The following is a 21,929-nucleotide window of genomic DNA, read 5'->3' as shown; positions in this document are numbered from 1 at the left end:
TCACCTGAGCTCAGAATACATGGGGCGAATGCAGCTGGCCATCAGACTGAGGACATCCTGTGGCAGAAGAGAGGTACTGCAGGGGAAAGCCCATGAGTATCGCAATAAAAACTATTTTTTTTATTTCATCATTTAATGAGCTATTCAATTTTATCTTGTTATTTTTGCCTGGGGTTTTGCTTTAAATGTAAAAATCTAGTTGATGAGTTTTATTTAGTTTTAGAGTAGGAAAGGGTTAAAATCTCCTTTTTTTTTTTTTTTTGCTGCCTTTGTCCCAATGGGAGATTTCTCTTCACTTCCTGTACTGGAGATGCGACAGGAAATGAGAGGAAATCTCTCCAAAATGAACAGAATTCCAAGCTCAGAGAGGAGTTGTCACAGGAACAGGTGTCCCCATTGGTAGGTTTTCCTTCACCTCTTGCTCTGGTGACAACTGTAACATTTTGGATTTCCTATCACTTTCTTTCCTGGTATCACTGCCTGTTCTGGTTACTACTTAAAGTGGAACTTTAGTCAGAAAAGTAAGTTCTGTTGGATGACTTCAGGCCGGTCATTTTTCAGGTATAGCTTTTTATAGGCACTGCTGAGTTTGTAGAGGCCGATCTGCTGACCCCCCTTATAACACATATATGCGGCAGCAGTGTCAGTGTACCTTAAAGTGGTGCCAAAGGTTCTTTTTTTTTCTTTAATATAACAAACACGTTACACTTACCTGCTCTGTGTATTGGTTTTGCACAGAGCAGCCCCGTTCCTCCTCTTCTCGGGTCCTGGGGCTTCTGGCTCCTCCCCCTTGCCGAGTGACCCCAGAGCAAGCTGCTTGCATTCGGGGAACTCGTGCGTGCTCGCTCCTGAGCCACCTTTGTGTGTCTATGGGACACACAGAGTGTAGCTCAATCCCGCCCCCTGCTCCCTCCTCACTGGCTGTGATTGACAGCAGTGGCAGCCATTGGCAGTGTCTCAGCCAATAAGGAGGGAGAGACCCAGGAGAGCCCCGGCTCTCGTGCACATCGCTAGATTGGGATTGGGGCTTGGGTAAGTATTAGACTGCATTCACATTGCATTGCATTTTTCAGGCTTTTTTTGTGCATTGTTTATGCGCAACTTTGGCACATTTTTATACGTGATTTGCAAATTTTTATGCAGCATTTTTGACTTTGGCATTTTTTTTATTAGCCAATAGAGAATGTTGAATAATTTTTGCCAGGTTTTTCAGCTTTTTTAGCTTTTCCATCAGCTTTTATTTCTTTTTTTTTGTTATTATTTATTCAGTGATCAATGACTGTCCATTCATAACTGAACACCGTAAACTGTGTTTACTATGCTTCAGTTTAAGAGTGAACAGGAGCCCCTGTCTCCTGTCCATTCATCTTCAGTGCTGCTGAGGCTGCTGAGAAAGGGACTGGGGAATCTGTAAAAGAATTTTAATAAATAAATATTTAAAAATGAAATTGTAAAAATAATAAAAAATAAAATAAAAAAAACACTGACACCGTCCGCTCCCCCCCCCTCCAGAAAGAAAGCATTGTAAAAAAGAATAACAAAAACATAATAATTGTAAAAATAATAAAAAATTATTTGAAAAATAATTAACTGAAAAAAATGTAATTGTAAAAAAAAAAATAAAAAACTACTGACACCGCCAACTTCTCTACTGACACCATACACTGCCCTACTTATCTGATTCACTGCCAACCTCCTCCCCCAAAAAAATAATTGTGCAAAAAAATTTAAAAAATAAAAAAGAAGAAATTAAATTGAAAAAAAAAATGACATTTGTAAAAAACGTAAGAATTTTTTTTTTAAACTACTGACACTGTACACTGCTCTACTGACACCGTCCAGCCTTAACTGTCCCTTTTTTCAAGGCGGGGTTGGGAGGGGCCAGGGGTGGGGTTGAGGGTGGGGCTAAAGGGGGCCCTGTCAGGTAGGCTGTATGGGGCCCCATTATTTCTATGAGCGGCCCTGGTTAAATGGTGACATCAGGACAACTAGAGAGGGTGAATCTCCCCAGCGCGGGGATACAGACAGCAAATAAAAATAAATAAATCTTTGCATTCATTTTAAAATGTAAGTTCACCTTTCAGGAAGATTTAGAAATAATCCCCCTATGCCATTCTACATCTAAAAAATAGTACATACCATAGCTCCTCCTGTAGCCATGGTAGTATAAGATAAGGTCCTACCAATACAAATGCAGGTGTTGGGGGTCCTCTTCAGAAATAGTTCTTACCCCTCATTCCTCACTGTCCTGATTTTCACAATCATGCGCCCCCTAGCGGCTGGTCTGGTTCATTCAGACTGCATGTGTGCAGTGTGTCCTCTCCCAGATCCAGCTTAGCTTAGTAGCATCTGCTTCCGTCCGAGCAAACTCCCAAACTTGGCTCAGTGCAGCCACTAAGTTAAAGAGGTTCTTCAGTCCCCCCCCCCCCCCCCCCCCCCCCAAGAAATAAAAATAAAAGTCAGCAAGTACAAATACTGTAGCTGCTGACTTTTAATAAAAGCACACTTACCTGTCCAGAGATCCAGTGCTGTCATCACCCGAGTCGGGTCTTTGGGTCCCCGGCACCACCATGCTAACTATGGGAAGCCGGTTGCGACTCTTTGCAGCTTCACAGCTGGCTCCCCACTGCAGATGTGCAAATGGTGCTGTGCCCTGTGAATGGACCTACAGCCTCCTGGGACATGTGACGTGTCCCAAGAGGCTGCGGGAAAAGGGGGGGGGGGACAAAGTTCCACTAGGATCGCCAAGGCGAACTGAGGCGGAAGTGGGAGCGGATACCTGTCAAAACCAGGTACCTACTCCCCCCAAAAAAGTATTTGAAAGTTGAAGAGGGGGGCAGAAAAGCAGAAAACTTCCTTTTAGAGGTGAAGTTTCGCTTTTTGCTGGTGCTGGTGAGGACACACTGTGCATGCATTCAATTTGAAAGGACCGGGGCGGCCTCTAGAGGGCGCAATATTGTGTAATTCAGCCTGTCTTTCAAATGGCAGGATGGAGAGGAACGAGGGGCAAGCGCTTTTTCTGCAGAGGACCCCCAACAGCTGTAATGAGAGAACTTTTCACGATTATAAACAGGAGGAGCTATGGTATGTACAATTCATTGGATGTAGAATCATGGGAGGGGATTTTCTAAAAATCTTCCTGAAAAGTGAACTTACATTTTAATGCTCTGAAAACAGTGAACTTAGTGAACTTAGGGCTTAAAGCGGGGGTCCACCTATCTATCGTTTTTTTTTTTTTTTGAGTTAATTCACAAACTTTTCTTCTCAGCATTACATACTCACATATTGTGTGTAATATGTCCGCCTGTGTCAGATTTCGTCGGAAAGAATAACTTATATTATTCACTGCAGGCGGTTTCCATCTTCATTGTGGGCATTTGAAGCCCACAAGCATTTATTTCCTGGATGTGGTGAATGCTGTGCTCCCAGCATTCACCGCTCATTCCCGCACATGCTCAGTGGCATCCTGGGAAGCCTGAGACTAGCTCCCAGGAGTCTGGGAGAGGCTAGAAACACGCCTACTCCCACGGGAGGAGAACCAGGAAGTGCAAAGAAGAATAGAAAAATAAAAGGTAATTATGGCGATTTCAATTTTTTTAAACGGCATGTCAGCATCTAGGCAAGGAAGAGAATACATACAGATATTGTTCAAAATTTGGGTGGAACCCCGCTTTAAGCCATGGTTCATTCACACTGTTGGTGACTTTGAAGTCGGACCCCAGTGTGACTTAAGCACGACTTGAATGTGACTTCTTTAACAGAAGTCAATGCAAGTCGTACCAAAGTCGGACCAAAAGTACTGCAGAAACCTTTTTCTAAGTTGGAGCGACTCAAGTCGCACCGATTAGAATGGTTCCATTGCACAGAATGGGGTCCGACTGGGGTCGGACTTCTAATGCGACAAAAGCTCCAAAGTCAGAGCAGTTGTCGCATCTGTGTCAACACTATCCTTATCCAAGAAAAAAATACTTACCATCATAGAAAATCGCCCAAAAAAATGTATAAGCATATGGCAGAGCTGGTTGAATTCCCCAGAGGCGGCACCCCCACAGATGGCTTTAGACAGATTACTGATGGGTTAGTTGGTTTCATGAGCTAATTTCAGAGTCTTATATGGAAGAATAGGTGACCCGCCAAAAGTGATTTGCTAGTTCTTTAGAACATAATTACCTTTACACTACCAGTTGGACTAGAGTTCTCCTTATAATTGAATTTTATTTGTACCTCCTTTTTTGATTATTTTGTATGAATGTTGCACTTCCCTTTGTTATGAGTCCAGGGAATTCAGGGTATTACACAATGCTTCTCAGGCGCATGATAAATAAGATGGTTATACATTCACCACCACTTATATATTGTTGTGAATATTAAGAATCCTGTTGTTCAAGGATTGTATACCTATGCAAATATACCATGTAGTGCCTTGTGTTCCCATTAATAAAAACCTTTTTATGGGATAAAAAAAACACGTGTTCGGTTTTAATGGGATGAGGTGGCAACCCTACGATGGGTCACAGTAATGCCCCTCCAAAGTCTGAAGGACAGTAAACCGGCCCATTGTTTATAAAGTATGGAGACCCCTGTGTTAAGCCTACACACAATGAGATTATCGGACGAATGACCGTCTGTTTTTTTTTTTTTTTGCATACTAGTCTCCATATCGAAAATGAAGAGGTTACTAAAGTACGAAAACTCTCGTACAACAGAATATAAATTCGGACGTTATGTAATGTATTGTATTTGTATTCTATTTTCAGACAAAAACTGTACTGATTAAACAAAAATCTGGTCTGGTATCATACGAGAAAAAATTTCGTGTTTGTCCCTTCGAAAACATTCTCGTGTTTGTCCCTTTGGAAAATTACAGACGAATGCTGTATACTAACGATCAGATTATCATACGATCGTTTTGAAAGCGGTAATTTTTGTACGATTTTTCTGATCGCAAGCGCGGGCCTTTACATTATTGCCAGGGACACTCCCCAACAGCAGGCAGAAGCAAACAATACCTTTGAGCTCAGGGGAAGCCTGTGAAAGGCAGAACCATCAACTAGAGCTCAGGATGACTAAGCTCTGAGTCCCTCCAGAGCTCAGGCTGACTAAGCTCAGCAGCACTAAATTTAAGTTAGAGTCCCTCCAAATAGACAGACAGATATTATTATTGTATTATTATTATACAGGATTTATATAGCGTCAACAGCAGTGGCGGCTGGTGCTCAATATGTTGGGGAGGGGGGTTTCGGCAAATAAACCTGCCCCCCTACCTGTGGGAGACGGACGGTGGCGATCAGTGACCCCCCTCCCCCGCGGGAGAAGGTTGACGGCGATCAGTGGCCTTAACTTAGGAGGTCGATGCTGCTCCTCGCTCCAGCTTGCCGAGGGAGGAGCCGGGGCCGTTGCTTCTCCTCCTGGCCAAACAGACCATGGGTCCTGAGACCTGATTGGCCAGGAGTCCAATGACTCCTGACCAATCGGGCCTCAGGACCTGCTTCCCGATTGGCCCGGAGGAGAAGCAGGAAGACATTAGTGAATATTAACTCGCTAATGTCACACAAGTGGGTGGATTTGGGGCACAGTGTTCTGCGCCCTGAGCCCATCCTTTTTTTAAACCAATTAGGCTCCAATCACGTGTTTCAAAAAAAGAAAAAGACATTGAAATCCATACATTCGGCGCTCCTGCCACAACTAAATGGAAAATCGTTCACCAAACATAAATAATCACCATGCCATTGGTAGGTCAAAAAGTATATCTTACGAAGATAGTGACCATCTCCTTTGTACAAATTAATAGCTCTGCCTCGCACCTCAGACAACATCTTATGACGAAACACGTAAGCTGGGACTTGGTACGCACTACGTCATGTTTCTCTCAGTGCGGTCTGTGGAATGCATGCCGTCCAGACCCCGAGAGTGTTTTTTTCACTTTGCTTTTTGGCATTTGGAGTATCTGTAGCTCCCCACCTTTTATACTAGGCTTTTAAGCCCTTTTAATTTTAAAATAAATACTACTTATTTTTACGGTGGTACGCTATGTGGATGCCCGAACGCCCCCAGTTTACAGTGGAGGGAGGAGAATACTAATAGTGGATCACTAAGAGTCTATCCATACCCCACTTTACGGCACTCACCCCGGGAAGGACCAAGCTTCCAGGTGGCGATCCGATCGTTTGCATCAGGAAGTCGTGGAGGATATACTGGGATTGGGCCATCAGGAAAAGGAGTATATTTCAAACACACGCCTTTCACCCCTGCAGGGGTAAGGCGCTCTGGTGAGTGCAAATACGAGAGGGGAGCACGGAAAAGTCACTTATATATTTCACTGTGTGAAATTTGTTTTAGTGAGGCAGCAGTTCGCATCACTCCTAAGTGCGGAATTTTTGTTTAATTCTAATAGCTCTGCATGACTCCATTCATAAATATCCATATATGAACAAAAGCAGAAAACAATAGTGAAATCTTGCTTGAAATTAAATTATATTATAATATATATAATATATTATATTAATAATAATTATATTATATTATTATTATAACTAAATGCAAATATTTTTTCTTAGTTTTTGGAGAGAGTGGAGATTAATTAGAACACCTATTGCCTGTGCTCAGGTTAGGGAGACTCACCCATTAGATTTGTCCTGATTACCATTATGTAAAAGAAAATCCCAAATTTGGGTTTGTCCCCAAAAAAGTAATACAGGGGACACTAGTTCTGGTGACCTGGGGGGTCCCAAGGGATTCCCTTAATTTGCAGGGATTTTCTCTCACTTCCTGTTTTAGTTATGGGACAGAAAGTGAAGGGAATTTCCTAAGTGGGACACAGATGACAAAAAAAAAAAAAAAAAGACAATGTAGACCTATCACCCTATCTTGGGTGATAAGATCTGTAAATGTGCTTTCAGTGTGATGATGCATTTTGTGTCTCTGTTGAAGCACACTTTCTCATGTGACATTTTTGCGGGTTGTAACATTTTGTCTGAGATTCAGGAATAGTGTTAGGGGGTTAGGTTACAGTTAGGGTTAGGTAAGGGGTTAAGCTGCCAGTAAGAGCATAGGTGTGTACAGCCTATTGCATAAGAGCCCATTCACACAGGGACGACTTGTCAGGCGACCTAGTCGACCTGACAAGTCGCCTCCCGTTCTGTGCTATGGAACCGTTCTAAGGGGAGCGACGCAAGTCGCTCCGACTTAGAAAAAGGTTCCTGTACGACTTCGGGGGCGACTTGGGGCGACTTGCATAGACTTCTATACAGAAGTCATTTTGCAAGTTGCCCGGGCAGTCGTGTGCAGGTCGCCTCGCTGAGGCGACCTGCAAGTCGTGTTGCCCCTGTGTGAATGGGGTCTTAGGGTGTGCATCTTAATGCTCAAACACATGCATGTGTATATATACTGACAGTGTCAGTAGAGCAGTGGGTGATGTCAGTACGGCAAAGATTGGTGTCAGTAGAGCAGTAGATGGTGTCGGAAGCTTATTTCTTTTATTATTTTTTTACAAATTAGAGAGCTTATCGGAAATATCAGGGTTTAAACAGGGGGAATCGGTGCCACACAGGATGATTGGGATGTGCCCAGGCACGCTCGGCATACCCTGTGCGCACACCTATGAGTAAGAGACAGTAAATGTGATTTTTTTGCGTATGATAATTATAAGGCACATGTGATAACAACGCCTCATGCGGGAAATTTGTGCCACTGAAATTCCCAGGATAAAGCCGGGTACACACAGGCCAAATGTCAGGAGACAGGCGGTTAAATGTCAGAAGCCATTCAGCCGGCTTGTCTGACATGCATGCTGGATAACCAGCAGTTGGTTGACTCCCGATCAGCACTCTCCAGTGGCAGCCCATCCATTAGGGGTGCCGCCCCTCCCTATCCGCGTTTGACCCCTTAATCTACATGCGGGGCGCCGGACGCATTTTTTTTAAAAAACACGTGATTAGAGCCAGGGGCTCTATTAGGCTTCAAAAAAGGGTGGGCTCGGGGCACAGAGTGCAGCGCCCTGAGTGCTGGGTTGCGGGTGCATTGTCCCGCCCCCAACAAAAAAAAACCACCAGCTGCCACTGGTGCTCTCAGCCAATGGCAGAGAGCGCAACCGGAGTGTTTTTTTGGGGGGGCGCCCCCCCACGAGAACACAACAGCTCAGCAGGGAAGATCACTGTACTAATGTCGCATGGTTATGCCCCGTACACACGATCGGATTTTCCGACGGAAAATGTGTGATAGGACCTTGTTGTCGGAAATTCCGACCGTGTGTAGGCTCCATCACACATTTTACATCGGATTTTCCGACACACAAAGTTTGAGAGCAGGATATAAAATTTTCCGACATAAATAAAGAGATGAAAGCTATTGGCCACTGCCCCGTTTATAGTCCCGATGTACGTGTTTTACGTCACCGCGTTCAGAACAATCGGATTTTCCGACAACTTTGTGTGACCGTGTGTATGCAAGACAAGTTTGAGCCAACATCCGTCGGAAAAAATCCTAGGATTTTGTTGTCGGAATGTCCGAACAAAGTCCGACCGTGTGTACGGGACATTTGTATGGAGGCTCCGACTGTAGCTCACAGTTCATTTTTGTTCAACCCGCGGGGTTGTACGAAAAAAAACTTGTAGTGCGTACCAAGCTTAAAACAAACATGCTAATTTACCAACGTCAAACTCATATAAACCTCTCTCTTGTCAGTTCTAAATAATAACTGAGAGCATTCAAAATGTGCCAATTCAAAATCAGATGGAGCTGAGTATTATAGGAAATATGCATGCTCAAAATGCTCCATCTGTTGGCCATAATGCGGTATTTTCCCCAATCACACATTCAAACTACAGAGTTTGATATAGCTCCAGAACATTCGATTTTGCCCCATTTGCACAGAATGAATTTGCATGCGGATGAACGAACAGCTATGCAAATTTTTTTTTTTAACAAATACATCCCATAGTGTGAGTAAACAATATGATCTAGAACTGGGGAGCAGGTACCCTAAGGTGATGGATCATGCTTGATCCCCAAAGTGCCACTGGAGCAAACCCCACCCCCACAAAATGTTCCTTTGTGATGGTTGATAGTTGCATAGGCTCAGGGCCGTGGATAGGGGGGTACCACCAGTCCCCCATACAGGGGCCTGGGCCAGTAGGGGGACCCAGGCAACAGGTTGATCGGTATGGCAGGATCGCAGTTACTGGAACCAATCCCCTGTATGGCTCTCTCTGCAGCAGCAAGGGATCGGTTCTTGTAATTGCCCCCTCCTCGTCACACCAATCGGCCCCCCTGTGCACCATACATTTCCCCTGCTGCCCAGGCCCCCTTGTGTGTCCCCCTCTGCCACCGCAGCGCTGCTGACGTCCCTCCTCTTCTTCCCGCTGGCAGCTGCAAGCACACAGTAGGAGCCTTCAAGATTGAGAGTGGGGGAAGGGTTAGGTTAATATGTCATATTTACCAGCCCCTTTCTTTCCTGAATGAACCCAATGAGTGATCGGTACAGATCACTCACTATGTTCAGTCAGAATTGAAGCATTGGCAGTATGGGGCCCCCGTGTCAGGTGGTCTGTATGGGGCCCCGTGGTTTCGAACAGCAGCCTTGCATAGGCTCATCCTCCACCTTCAAAGTGGCAATGTCCTGGCCTGGTGACAGATCCCTCAGGCACCGAGTAATGGTTCTCGGTGCTATTCTTCACACCAAGGACAAATGTAAATCCTGAAGTTTTCCATAAGGCTCGTTCACACATGCTTTGCTCTTTGAAGAGCGATGCACATTCAGATCACTCTTTAGAGGGCATATGACAGGCGCTGAGGAGAGTTGTATCACCTCCTCAATGCCTACTTTAATCCCTTGGACCCAGCACTAGCAACTGCATGCAACAGGGGGTATTATTCCTGCCGCGACCATGAAACAAACATCATGGCCGTGGCATGTGTACACCCCTGGGCGCTGCCTCTGCAGCTAAAGCAGGTAGCGGCTGAAGGGTGGAAAAAGCGTGGCTCAACTGTGGGGTTTTACTGCCTATCAACCTCATGTGTGAATGAGCCCTGTCTCTTTATTAAATTGTCCTGAATATATAGGGATGTATGTTGCTTAACAGTGTTAGGACATGTTTCTTTAGCACCCAAGGCAAAAAGGCCAAAATGCTCCCCCCACCTCAATGAGGTGTTAACTAGCTCAACATTATAGATTGATTGATTGATTGATTGATTGATTTATTAGATTGAACATATAGATCTCCTGTTGACATGTCCAAGGCGGACGCTTGTCCTGTCTACCTCTACAGCCCAGCCCTGGCTTTAAGTTGGAAGATGGCTATTCCATGCCTGCATTGTATATACAGTTTCTCACAAAAGTGAGTGCACCCCTCACATTTTTGTAAATATTTTATTATATCTTTTCATGTGACAACACTGAAGAAATGACACTTTGCTACAATGTAAAGTAGTGAGTGTACAGCTTGTATAACAGTGTAAATTTGCTGTCCCCTCAAAATAACTCAACACACAGCCATTCATGTCTAAACCGCTGGCAACAAAAGTGAGTACAACAAATTGACACTGTTATACAAGCTGTACACTCACTATTTTACATTGTAGCAAAGCCTGGTGCAGATCTATCTATCTATCTATCTATCTATCTATCTATCTATCTATCTATGTGTGTATATATTTACAGTGGGGCAAAAAAGTATTTAGTCAGCCACTAATTGTTCAAGTTCTCCCACTTAAAAAGATGAGAGAGGCCTGTGATTGTCATCATAGGTATACCTCAACTATGAGAGGCAAAATGTGGAAACAAATCCAGACAATCACATTGTCTGATTTTTGAAAGAATTTATTTGCAAATTATGGTGGAAAATAAGTATTTGGTCACCTACAAACAAGCAAGATTTCTGGCTCTCACAGACCTGTATCTTCTCCTTTAAGAGGCTCCTCTGCCCTCCAATCATTACCTGTATTAATGGCACCTGTTTGAACTTGTTATCAGTATAAAAGACACCTGTCCACAACCTCAAGCAGTCACACTCCAAAGTCCACTATGGTGAAGACCAAAGAGCTGCCAAAGGACACCAGAAACAAAATTGTAGACCTGCACCAGGCTGGGAAGACTAAGGCTCTGTTTCCACTACTGCGACTTGTTTTGCGACTTGACACATGTCAAGTCAAAACCCATGTATTTCAATGGTCCCCGTTCTAATTAGTGCGACTCAAGTCACAGCGTCTCCAAAAAAGGTTCTTGCACTACTTTGTTCCATCTTCGGTGCGACTTTTTCTCCATAGAAAGGTATTAAGTCGCAATGCAGTCGCATGTACATGTCTGACACCGCGACTTTGTTGCGACTTCCACGGAAGTCTACGGAAGCACATGATCTCTGCTCCTCCCAAATACATCACTTCCCATATTGATGTATGTGAGTGTGGAAGACAGGAAGGGGAAGTAACTAAGCAGGATAAGGAATTACATCACTGTGGCTAAATCACAGAACATCAAAGTTGTTTTTAAAGTTGCATCAAATCGCATTGTAAAGTCGCAGTGTAAATCGCGCGACTTTGGGGGAAGCAATAGTGGAAACATAGCCTAAATCTGCAATTGGCAAGCAGCTTGGTGTGAAGAAATCAACTGTGGGAGCAATAATTAGAAAATGAAAGACATACAAGACCACTGATAATCTCCCTCGATCTGGGGCTCCACGCAAGATTTCACCCCGTGGGGTCAAGATGATCACAAGAACGGTGAGCAAAAATCCCAGAACCACACGGGGGGACCTAGTGAATGACTTGCAGAGAGCTGGGACCAACGTAACAAAGGCTACCATCAGTAACGCACTACGCCGCCAGGGACTCAGATCCTGCAGTGCCAGACGTGTCCCCCTGCTTAAGCCAGTACATGTCCAGGCCCGTCTGAGAGCATTTGGATGATCCAGAAGAGGATTGGGAGAATGTCATATGGTCAGATGAAACCAAAGTAGAACTGTTTGGTAGAAACACAACTCATGTTTGGAGGAGAGAGAATGCTGAGTTGCAACCAAAGAACACCATACCTACTGTGAAGCATGGGGGTGGCAACATCATGCTTTGGGGCTGTTTCTCTGCAAAGGGAACAGGACGACTGATCCGTGTACATGAAAGAATGAATGGGGCCATGTATCATGAGATTTTGAGTGCAAACCTCCTCCCATCAGCAAGGGCATTGAAGATGAAACGTGGCTGGGTCTTTCAGCATGGCAATGAAGGAGTGGCTTCGTAAGAAGCATTTCAAGGTCCTGGAGTGGCCTAGCCAGTCTCCAGATCTCAACCCCATAGAAAACTTTTGGAGGGAGTTGAAAGTCCGTGTTGCCCAGCGACAGCCCCAAAACATCACTGCTCTAGAGGAGATCTGCATGGAGGAATGGGCCAACATACCAGCAACAGTGTGTGACAACCTTGTGAAGACTTACAGAAAACATTTGACCTCTGTCATTGCCAACAAAGGATATATAACAAAGTATTGAGATGAACTTTTGATATTGACAAAATACTTATTTTCCACCATAATTTGCAAAAAAAATTATTTCCAAATCAGACAATGTGATTTTCTGGATTTATTTCCACATTTTGTCTCTCATAGTTGAGGTATACCTATGATGACAATTACAGGCCTCTCTCATCTTTTTAAGTGGGAGAACTTGCACAATTGGTGGCTGACTAAATACTTTTTTGCCCCACTGTATATACACACATACATATACGTGCCTGGGCACACCCTATATGGTGCAGATTCCCCCTGTTTAAACCCCTGATATTTCACCAAAGCTCCTAACTGGGCTCCTAAAAAAAATTGTAAAAGAATAATAAAAAAATAAAATTGTAAAAAACAAAAAATAAAATAATAATATAATAAAAGTAAAAACTGACACCATCCACTGTCCTACTGACACCAATCTCTGCTCTGCCTCTACTGACACCATCAGTATATATACACATGCACACGCACGTGTTTTTGAGCTTTGAGGTGCACACCCTAATGCAATAGGCTGTGCACACCTATGTATATATACTGTATGTATATGATCTAAGTGGCTTCTATTTATGCTTTTTTTGGATTTGTGATAAAGCACACACATTTGGTAATACAGGACAGGTACTCACAATATCTCCGTGTTTCCTGGCAGTTCAGGCACGCTGGAGCGATTCCTGCAGGTGATGCTGTAGCTGATCTCCTGTTCACATTTACAGTTGTCTGGACAGGTAGCCCCGGCCCGGGGTAAAAGGAGAAGAAGGGGCAGCAGACAGCAGGACAGACTGGGTATCCCAGAGGACATGGCTATCCCGGACCTCACATGGGTCAGTACACGGTACCAGCAGGTAGAAGACACGATATGCTGAGGTTCAATTCTGTGGGGTACAGTGGAATGTTAGTTCTTCAGTTCACATCATCCATAATCACTAGTAAGCCTTTCAGTTATACTTATTAGCAGCTCATTTCTTATTATACAAGCGAACATCCAATGGTGGCCATAAACGTTTCAAATTTATTATTATATTATTGATGTGAAATTTGATTAAAACAATCAAATTAGCAAGGAATTAAATAGACATACTTCCCTTATGATCGATTTAGAGTCAATGTAGATTGGATTCGATCAAACTAAGTGGATCGCTTAAAAAATAGTTTTGGCTCGATCTGCAGCACTGAGATGCTTTGGTTATGAATTCAATCAAATGACGATTGATCAAATTATGAGATTACATAGTGGAAATAGAGATGCAATCAATAACTTCCAATCATATCTTTCAATACAATCAACTGTCCTGCGTGGCATACTGATTGATTAGGTTGTCTTCTACAGATTGATTATTCGTATCAGGAGAGATCAATTAGAAAATAAATCAATCATTTAACCTGGGTTCAGACTTGTGCGGTGCTGGGACACCGCATGTGATTCGCACAGGAATCGCACCACATTCCTGTGCAAATCACATACAATGTCTGTGTGGTATGATTTGAGACATTCATTTTGTATGGCTTTAATCGCATCGCATTTGCACCAAAGCGGTGCAGGACCCTTTGGTTTTGCCGTACCGGAATCATATTTCATGGGTGTTCATATTCTGGCAACAGCACTGCGTTTTGCGAGCTGTTTTGTCTTTAATTTAACATTGACACCCACAGGAGATTGCATGAGCGATTTCAATGTGGCTCGCATCGCATCAGTGTGACCCTAGGCTTATTGAAGCATGTAGGGTCACCATTAGATCAAATATATGGCTACAATATTTTAACACTACATGGAGAACTTAACCCCTTGTCACCCAGCCCCGGTGTCCCTTTAACAGGGTCTTCACACCCGGGGTTGTAGGAAGGCCTGTTCAGTTACGTCACCACTGCAGCCTCGATCAGTAGCCTGGAGCGACAGAAATTATGAGCTCAGGAGCTGGAACCCGTCTGAGCTATCCCACCGGGAATCTGCCAAAGTTGACAGCCAATCATAGGTGGTGGAGGAATCCCCCCCCCAAGGCAGAACACCCTTTGCATACGATCGGCTGTGGGGCAGAGAATGCCTCAGCCGCCTATGTTTTGCCCCAACCCTTGACAAACAACCCCACACCATAATCCCCCCTCCACCAAATGATTTGGACCAGTGCACAAAGCAAGATCCATAAAGACATGGATGTGTTTGGGGTGGAGGAACTTTACTGGCCTGCACATGGTCCTGACCTCAACCCCATAGAACACCTTTGGGATGAATTAGAGCAGAGACTGCGAGCCAGTTCTCGTCCAACATCAGTGCCTGACCTCACAAATGCGCTTCTGGAAGAATGGTCAAACATTCCCATAGACACACTCCTAAACCTTGTGGACAGCCTTCCCAGAAGAGTTGAAGCTGTTATAGCTGCAAAGGGTGGGCCAACTCAATATTGAACCCTACAGACTAAGACTGGGATGCCTTTAAAGTTCATGTGCGTGTAAAGGCAGGCGTCCCAATACTTTTGGTAATATAGTGTATATGTTATGCAAACAACATGCAAAAATATGCAAACAGAGTCATCCTGATCCTGCATCAGGCCAGAAACAAAGTGACAGCAAGACAAACACCAATCACCCAGATATCACCTCCTTAGGCTGGAGCTGTGTAGATCCTGCGCCTGCACTGATGATATCGAACTGACTCACACCTCCGATAGATGACTCAAAGCTGACCGAATTAAACCCACCAATATATAACGGCTTCCCAAATCAGCTACATTTGAGACAAACAGTGAATGATAAATGTTACAGTTACTAGTGTGCTTATGTAGGCTCGCAACCCAATTGTCAAGCCATCAAATGGCTGGTGTCATGGGTGATCAAATGCGCAGCACCATGGCAACCATGCAGATCATGCAGAGGCCCAGATATCATTCACACGGATGTACTTAAAGGGTTATTTCACCTTTAGCAAAAAACTGTCTATGCAGATAAGGGATAAAAGCAAACTGCGCAGCTTTGACCAAAGTTGAATAATACCCTTGCTATAGATGAAGTCTGACTGAAAAACTCCCAGCGTTGGCAAGCTCATCCCATTCTGCCTGGTTGCTAGGACGTTGCTAAGACACTCCCAGTTGTTACCATTCTCATCCACCATCACAGGAGCGAACGCTGAGCTCAGAGCTGCTGCATCAGGGGAGAGAAAAACCATGTGAGAGGGTTCTGGGTTCTCCTCCTCAGTGTGTGAGAAGGAGACCTGGAAGAAAAATGTACAATGATGTGCCGATTGCCCCCAAATAAAGAGGACCTGTCATAGCCCATCAGAGTACCTGTCACCAGCATCAGAGTACCTGTCACCAGCATCAGAGTACCTGTCACAGCCCATCAGAGTACCTGTCACAGCCCATCAGAGTACCTGTCACCAGCATCAGAGTACCTGTCACCAGCATCAGAGTACCTGTCACAGCCGATCAGTGTACCTGTCACAGCCCATCAGAGTACCTGTCATAGCCTGTTAGAGTTGCCACCTCATCCCTTTAAACCCGAACACCTTTGAATGACACAGGTTCTGAGGCTAATTAAATGCAGATAAGGCACCAAGTGAGTTTAATTACCATCTTAATCAGCCAGAGAACCTGTGTAATTAATATGTGTTCGGGTTTAAAGGGATGAGGTGGCAAGTGCAACCATAATCAGAGTACCTGTCACTGCCCATCAGAGTACCTTTCACTAGCATCAGAGTACCTGTCACAGCCCATCACAGTACCTGTTACCAGCCCATCAGAGTACCTGAATAACTATCTCCAGCTCACCTGAGTTCCCGAGTACCTGTCACCAGCTCTTTAGAGTACCCGAGTACCTGTTACCAGCTCATCAGAGTACCCATCACCAGCTCATCAGAGTACTCAAGTACCTTTCACCGGCCCGTCTAAGTACCCAACTACCTGTCACAAGCCCATCAGAGTACCTATCTCCAGCTCATCAGAGTACCCAGGTACCTATCTCCAGGTCACCTGAGTACCTGTCACCAGCCCATCAGAGTACCCATCACTAGCTCATCAGAGTACCCCGAGTACCTGTCACCAGCTCATCAGAGTACCGGTCACCAGCTCATCAGAATACTCGAGTACCTGTCATCAGCCCATCTGAGTACCAGAGTACCTGTCACCAGCCCATCAGAGTACTTGAGTATACCTGTCACTAGCCCATCAGAGTAACCGAGTACCTATCTCCAGCCCATCAGAGTACCCGAGTACCTGTCTCCAGCCCAGAGTACCCGAGTACCTGTCTCCAGTCCAGAGTACCTCAGTACCTATCTGCAGCCCATCAGAGTACCCGAGTACCTATCTGCAGCCCACCAGAGTACCTGAATACCTATCTGCAGCCCACCAGAGTACCTGAATACCTAGCTGCAGCCCATCAGAGTACCCGAGCACCTATCTGCAGCCCATCAGAGTACCCAAGAACCTATCTGCAGCCGATGCCTCATAAAATGTACTTTGGGGTGTTTGCTTTCCAAAATGGGGTAATTTTGTGGGTAATTTCACTGTCCTGGTGCTCCGGGGCCTTCAAGGGTGTGATAGGTCATCAGGAAATGAGATGTGTAACTTATGCTCCTAGAACGCCTGACGGTGCTCCCTGCATGTTGGGACTCTGTATGTGGCCAGGTGGTGTAAAAGTCTGACACGTGTGGTATCGCCATACCCAGGACGAATAGCAGAATATATTTTGGGGTGTCATTTTTGCTATGTACATGCTATGTGTTAGAAATATCTTATGAATTGACAACTTTGGGGGTTATTTACTAAAGGCAAATCCACTTTGCACTACAAGTGCACTGAAAGTGCACATGGAAGTAAAGTCGCTGTAGATCCGAGGAGGACATGCAAGGAAAATAAAAAACAGCATTTTAGCTTGCACATGATTGGATGATAAAATCAGCAGAGCTTCCCCTCATTTCAGATCTACCCCTTAGATTTAGAGCGACTGCACTTCCAAGTGCACTTTCAGTGCACTGAAAGTGCACTCGCAGTGCAAAGTTAACTTGCCTTTCGTAAATAACCCCCTTTGTGTAAAAAAAATTACGTTTTCATTTTCTTTCCACATTTTCCAAAAACTTTTGGGAAAAAAATGGCATGTTCAAAAGACTCATAATGCCTCATAGAATATACGTTGGGGTGTTTGCTTTCCAAAATGGTGTCACTTTGTGGGTAATTCCACTGTCCTGGTGCTCCAGGACCTTCAAAAGTGTGATAGGTCATCAGAAAATGAGATGTGCAATTTATGCTCCTAGAACGCCTGATGGTGCTCCCTGCATGTTGAGCCTCTGTATGTGGCCAGGTGGTGTAAAAGTCTCACACATGTGGTATTGCCATACTCGGGACGAGTAGCAGAATATATTTTGGGGTGTAATTGGAAGTATCCATATACTGTGTGTGAGAAATAACTTTTAATTATGACAATTTTGTGTAAAAAAGAAAAAGAAAATAATTTAATTTTCCCAAGAATTGTGGGAAGAAATTACAACTTCAAAAAACTCACCAAGCCTCTTACTAAATACCTTGGACTGTCTACTTTCCAAAAAGGGGTAATTTGGGGGGTATTTGTACTGGCCTGATATTTCAGGACCTCAAGAAATGAGATTGGCCACCAGTATATCAGGTGTGATCAATTTTTAATGATTTGCACCATAGCTTGTAGACTCTGTAACTTTTAGGGTCGGTTCACACTGGGGCGACTTGGGATCCGACTTGTACGCCCTCAAGTCGCCCCAAGTCGCCCCAAGTCGCTTTGCATTTAGATTATCATGGTAGGCAATGGGAGCGTCTTAATTGACACTACTGAAGTCGCTCCGACTTCAGAAAAGGTTCCTGTACTACTTCTATCCGACTTGTAGGCGACTTGTACCCATTCAACTCAATGTAAGTCGCCTGCAAGTCGGATCTCTCAAGCGACTTTGCAGAGAAAACCCCTCCCTCCCCCCTCCCTCCCAGAGAGGTGATTGGCCACAGGCGAAGTCGCCTGTCATGGAGGCGACTTCAAGTCGCCTCGTAATTTGCCGAAGTCGCGTTGAAGTCGCGCTAAAGTCGCGCTGAAGCCGCGTTGAAGTCGCGGTACAAAGTCGCGCTAAAGTCGTGTTGCCCATGTGTGAACCGACCCTAACGCAGACTAAATAATATCCACTAATTTGGGTTATTTTTTACCAAAGATATGTAGCAGTATAAATTTTGGCCCAAATTTATGAACAAAAATGACTTATTTGCTAAATTTTATATATAAACTAAAAAATTATTTCGCTCTTTTTTTACTTATAGTGCAAAAATTAAAAAAAAAAAAACAGTGGTGATTGAATACTACCAAAAGAAAGCTCTAATTGTGTGAAAAAAAATGATAACAATTTTGTTTGGGTACAGTGTTGCATGACTGAGTAATTGGCATTCAAAGTGTGAGAGCACTGAAAGCTGAAAATTGGTCTGGCTAGGAAGGGGGTGTAAGTGCCCAGTATTGAAGCGATTAAACAGAGGAACATTTAATAAAAAAAAAAAAACACACAAAAAATATTTTTTACTTGACAGGTTCCTTTAAACTGACTTCATCTGCAGATGAAGCTCATCCCTTTGATCTGTAGATGAAACAGAAATATACAAGGCTTCTTTTTACCTTTCCATTTCACCGTCTGAGCAATGTTGTTGATAAACTTTGCCCAGCTGCTTTTTATTTTTTTTTCTACATTACTTCTTTATTCAACATTTTCTTATTTACCAGTGTTACAATATCCATACATACAGCAATTTTAACACTGATTTTACAAAGTATATGTTTTTAAATTCTAATTTCTTATTTCCATCGATCCCCAGCAGTGACTATATACCACAAGTAGAATTACCTACACAAAACCATTCATAACAAAACAAAAAAACAGAAAAAACAAATAAGAAAACAAAAAGGGGAAGAAGAGAAAATAAATAAATAAATAAAACAAGCCCCTCTCCCTCCCCTCCTCCACCTCCTCCTCCCGCACTGCTCAACATTTCCCATACAGCCTATACTTTTCCTGTCTACTCTCTCTTCTTACATTCTTTACTATTATATTTGGAATCCAAGAGAATGAGGCCAGACCTGGTGTTATTAACCAGGGACCCCACAACTTAGCTAATATATCCATTGTACCCCTTTTCTGATAAACCTGTCGCTCCATTAATATTGCCTCATTTACCTGGAGCGCCATTCCTCAAATACTGGTACACTGGAAGACATCCATTTTCTAGCTATTAGTTTACGGGCTGTAAATAATAGTCTACCAATTGAAATTGACATTTCCCTCGGGTATAGCTCTTCATTAAGATAACCCAGTAAACATATTTTGGGGTCCAATTCTATCTGGCTGTTATAAGCCCCATTAATTGTAGACACCACTTCTCGCCAGTACCTAACCAGTTTAGAGCATTTCCAAAGCATATGAAGCAAATCTGTCTGGGGTTGCTTACATCTTGGGCAATCCGAAGTTTCCCTCCGCCTCCACTTATATCATTTTACTGGAGTCCTATACTGTATGTCCTATAGATAATGAACAGTTGTGATAGGCATTGTGTAGTTTATAAAGAAATCATCAGTGCCCTCTTCAAAATATTTTGCCATTCCTCGTCCAGTATAACCCCCAGATCCATCTCCCAACCCTTTCTGCCTGGGCTATCCAAAATATCTTGATAATTCGCCATAAGTTGACTATATACTAGAGAGGTTAAACCTTTTTTTCTCCCTGCACCTGCTAATAAAGATATCAATGGCATTGGTCTTATATTCATCCCTCCTCCTTTAAACTGGGAATAGACTGCATGTCGTAGTTGTAGATATTTATAAAAGTTATTATGCTGCAATTTATATAATTCCTGTAGCCCCTGAAAAGACTGTATAGCGCTTTGAGCATAAAGCTGAGGAATATATTGTATTCTTTTAGACTGCCAATATTCAAACCCCTCTAGTTTACAGAGTTCTCCAAAGTACCTATTCCCCCATATTGGAGAGAATTCTGACACCCCTTCATATTTCATTGTACTCCTCATTTCCTGCCATACTTTATTCATTAGCACCAATGTTGGGCTAGAGTGAGTGCAGGCAAATGATCCTGATTCTAGTTGGGCCATAAGGTTATAGCTCGAACATTGACTTAATAACATAGCCTGTATTGGATCTCTCCAATCCATCGTCCCCCACCCCGCAAAATGCTGCAATTGGGAAGCTATGAAATACACTCTTGGCTGTGGCACTGCTAGACACCCTCCTTCTTTAGTTCTCTGAAGGGTAGACAGTCTAATCCTAGAGCTCTTACCTTTCCATAATAGCTTACGAAACAAAAAATCTATTTTTTTAAACAATTTTAACGGGATCCATATAGGTGAATTATGTAAACATATAATAATTGGGGGGCCCACATCATTTTTATGAGGTTTACTCGACCCACAACTGATAGGGGTAATTTGGACCATGCTATACTCTTTTGTTTAAATTTCTCCAGGATGGGAGTTAAATTATACTGCAAATAATCTTTCAATCTTGAGTATATCCATATTTCTAAATATTTAAAAAAATTTCACAACTTTAATTTGTTGGGCCTCCTTCGGTATATCAAAACTGAATTAATCAAGTGGGAATAGGACCGATTTGTCCCCATTAATAGTAAAGCCTTAGAATAAGCCAAATTTTTTTTATAAGGGTCATTAAGGATATCAAGGAATTGTCCGTATCACCAAGGAACAGCAGTGCGTCGTCCGCATATGATATCTTTTCGTGCCTTGCCCCTCTAATAAACCCACAGATATCCTCCGATTGCCAAACCGCTTCTGCTAGCGGCTTGACAGCCAATGCAAACAATAATGGGGACAATGGGAACCCTTGTCTAGTGCCTCTTGATAATGAAAAAAACTCTGTCACTACCCCATTAATTTGCATACAAGCCCTTGGGTCAGAGTATAGTAGCTTAACCCATTGTATAAAGTTATGTCCCAGGCCAAACCTATCTAGTACCTCCCACATGTATGTCCACTTGACGCTGTTGAATGCTTTCGCAGCATCGAGTGACAGAATAGCCCTCCTCCCCAGGTTGTCTACTGGTAACTTCATATTTAAGAAAAGTCTCCTCAAGTTGATCGCTGTAGACCTAGTATGTATGAAACCAGATTGATCTGGATGGATCAATCCCTGCATGACTCTACCCAATCTAGCTGCCAGGATCCTGGCCAGAATCTTAGCATCCGAGTTTAATAACGATATCGGACGATAAGATTCCGGAGCCAAAGGATCCTTATCTGGCTTTAGTAGCACTATAATACAAGCTTCATTCATAGAATCTGGAAGTTTAAAGGTTTCCCATGCATGGTTAAGTACCTTCAATAGTTCTGGTAACAGAATATCCCCATAATATTTGTACACTTCTGACGGTAACCCATCTAAACCTGGGGCTTTATTGTTTGGGGCTTCTAACACTGCCCGTCTTAACTCC

The 21,929-nt window shown here is 43.5% G+C and overlaps 1 protein-coding gene across 1 annotated transcript in view; it reads right to left on the bottom strand.

Annotated features, from left to right (window-relative positions):
* TSHR (thyroid stimulating hormone receptor) overlaps positions 1-21,929 on the bottom strand; it is a 164,348-nt gene that overhangs the window by 101,137 nt on the left and 41,282 nt on the right. The window contains exon 2 of the mRNA XM_073610320.1: positions 13,111-13,356. Within this exon, the coding sequence (XP_073466421.1) occupies positions 13,111-13,283 (173 nt within the window). The 5' untranslated portion in view covers positions 13,284-13,356. The remainder of the gene's footprint in view (positions 1-13,110; positions 13,357-21,929) is intronic.

The sequence above is a fragment of the Aquarana catesbeiana genome, linkage group LG13, assembly GCF_042186555.1.
Source record: "Aquarana catesbeiana isolate 2022-GZ linkage group LG13, ASM4218655v1, whole genome shotgun sequence".
Classification (NCBI taxonomy): Eukaryota; Metazoa; Chordata; class Amphibia; order Anura; family Ranidae; genus Aquarana; species Aquarana catesbeiana.
This window is presented reverse-complemented; position numbering and strand designations above follow the sequence as displayed.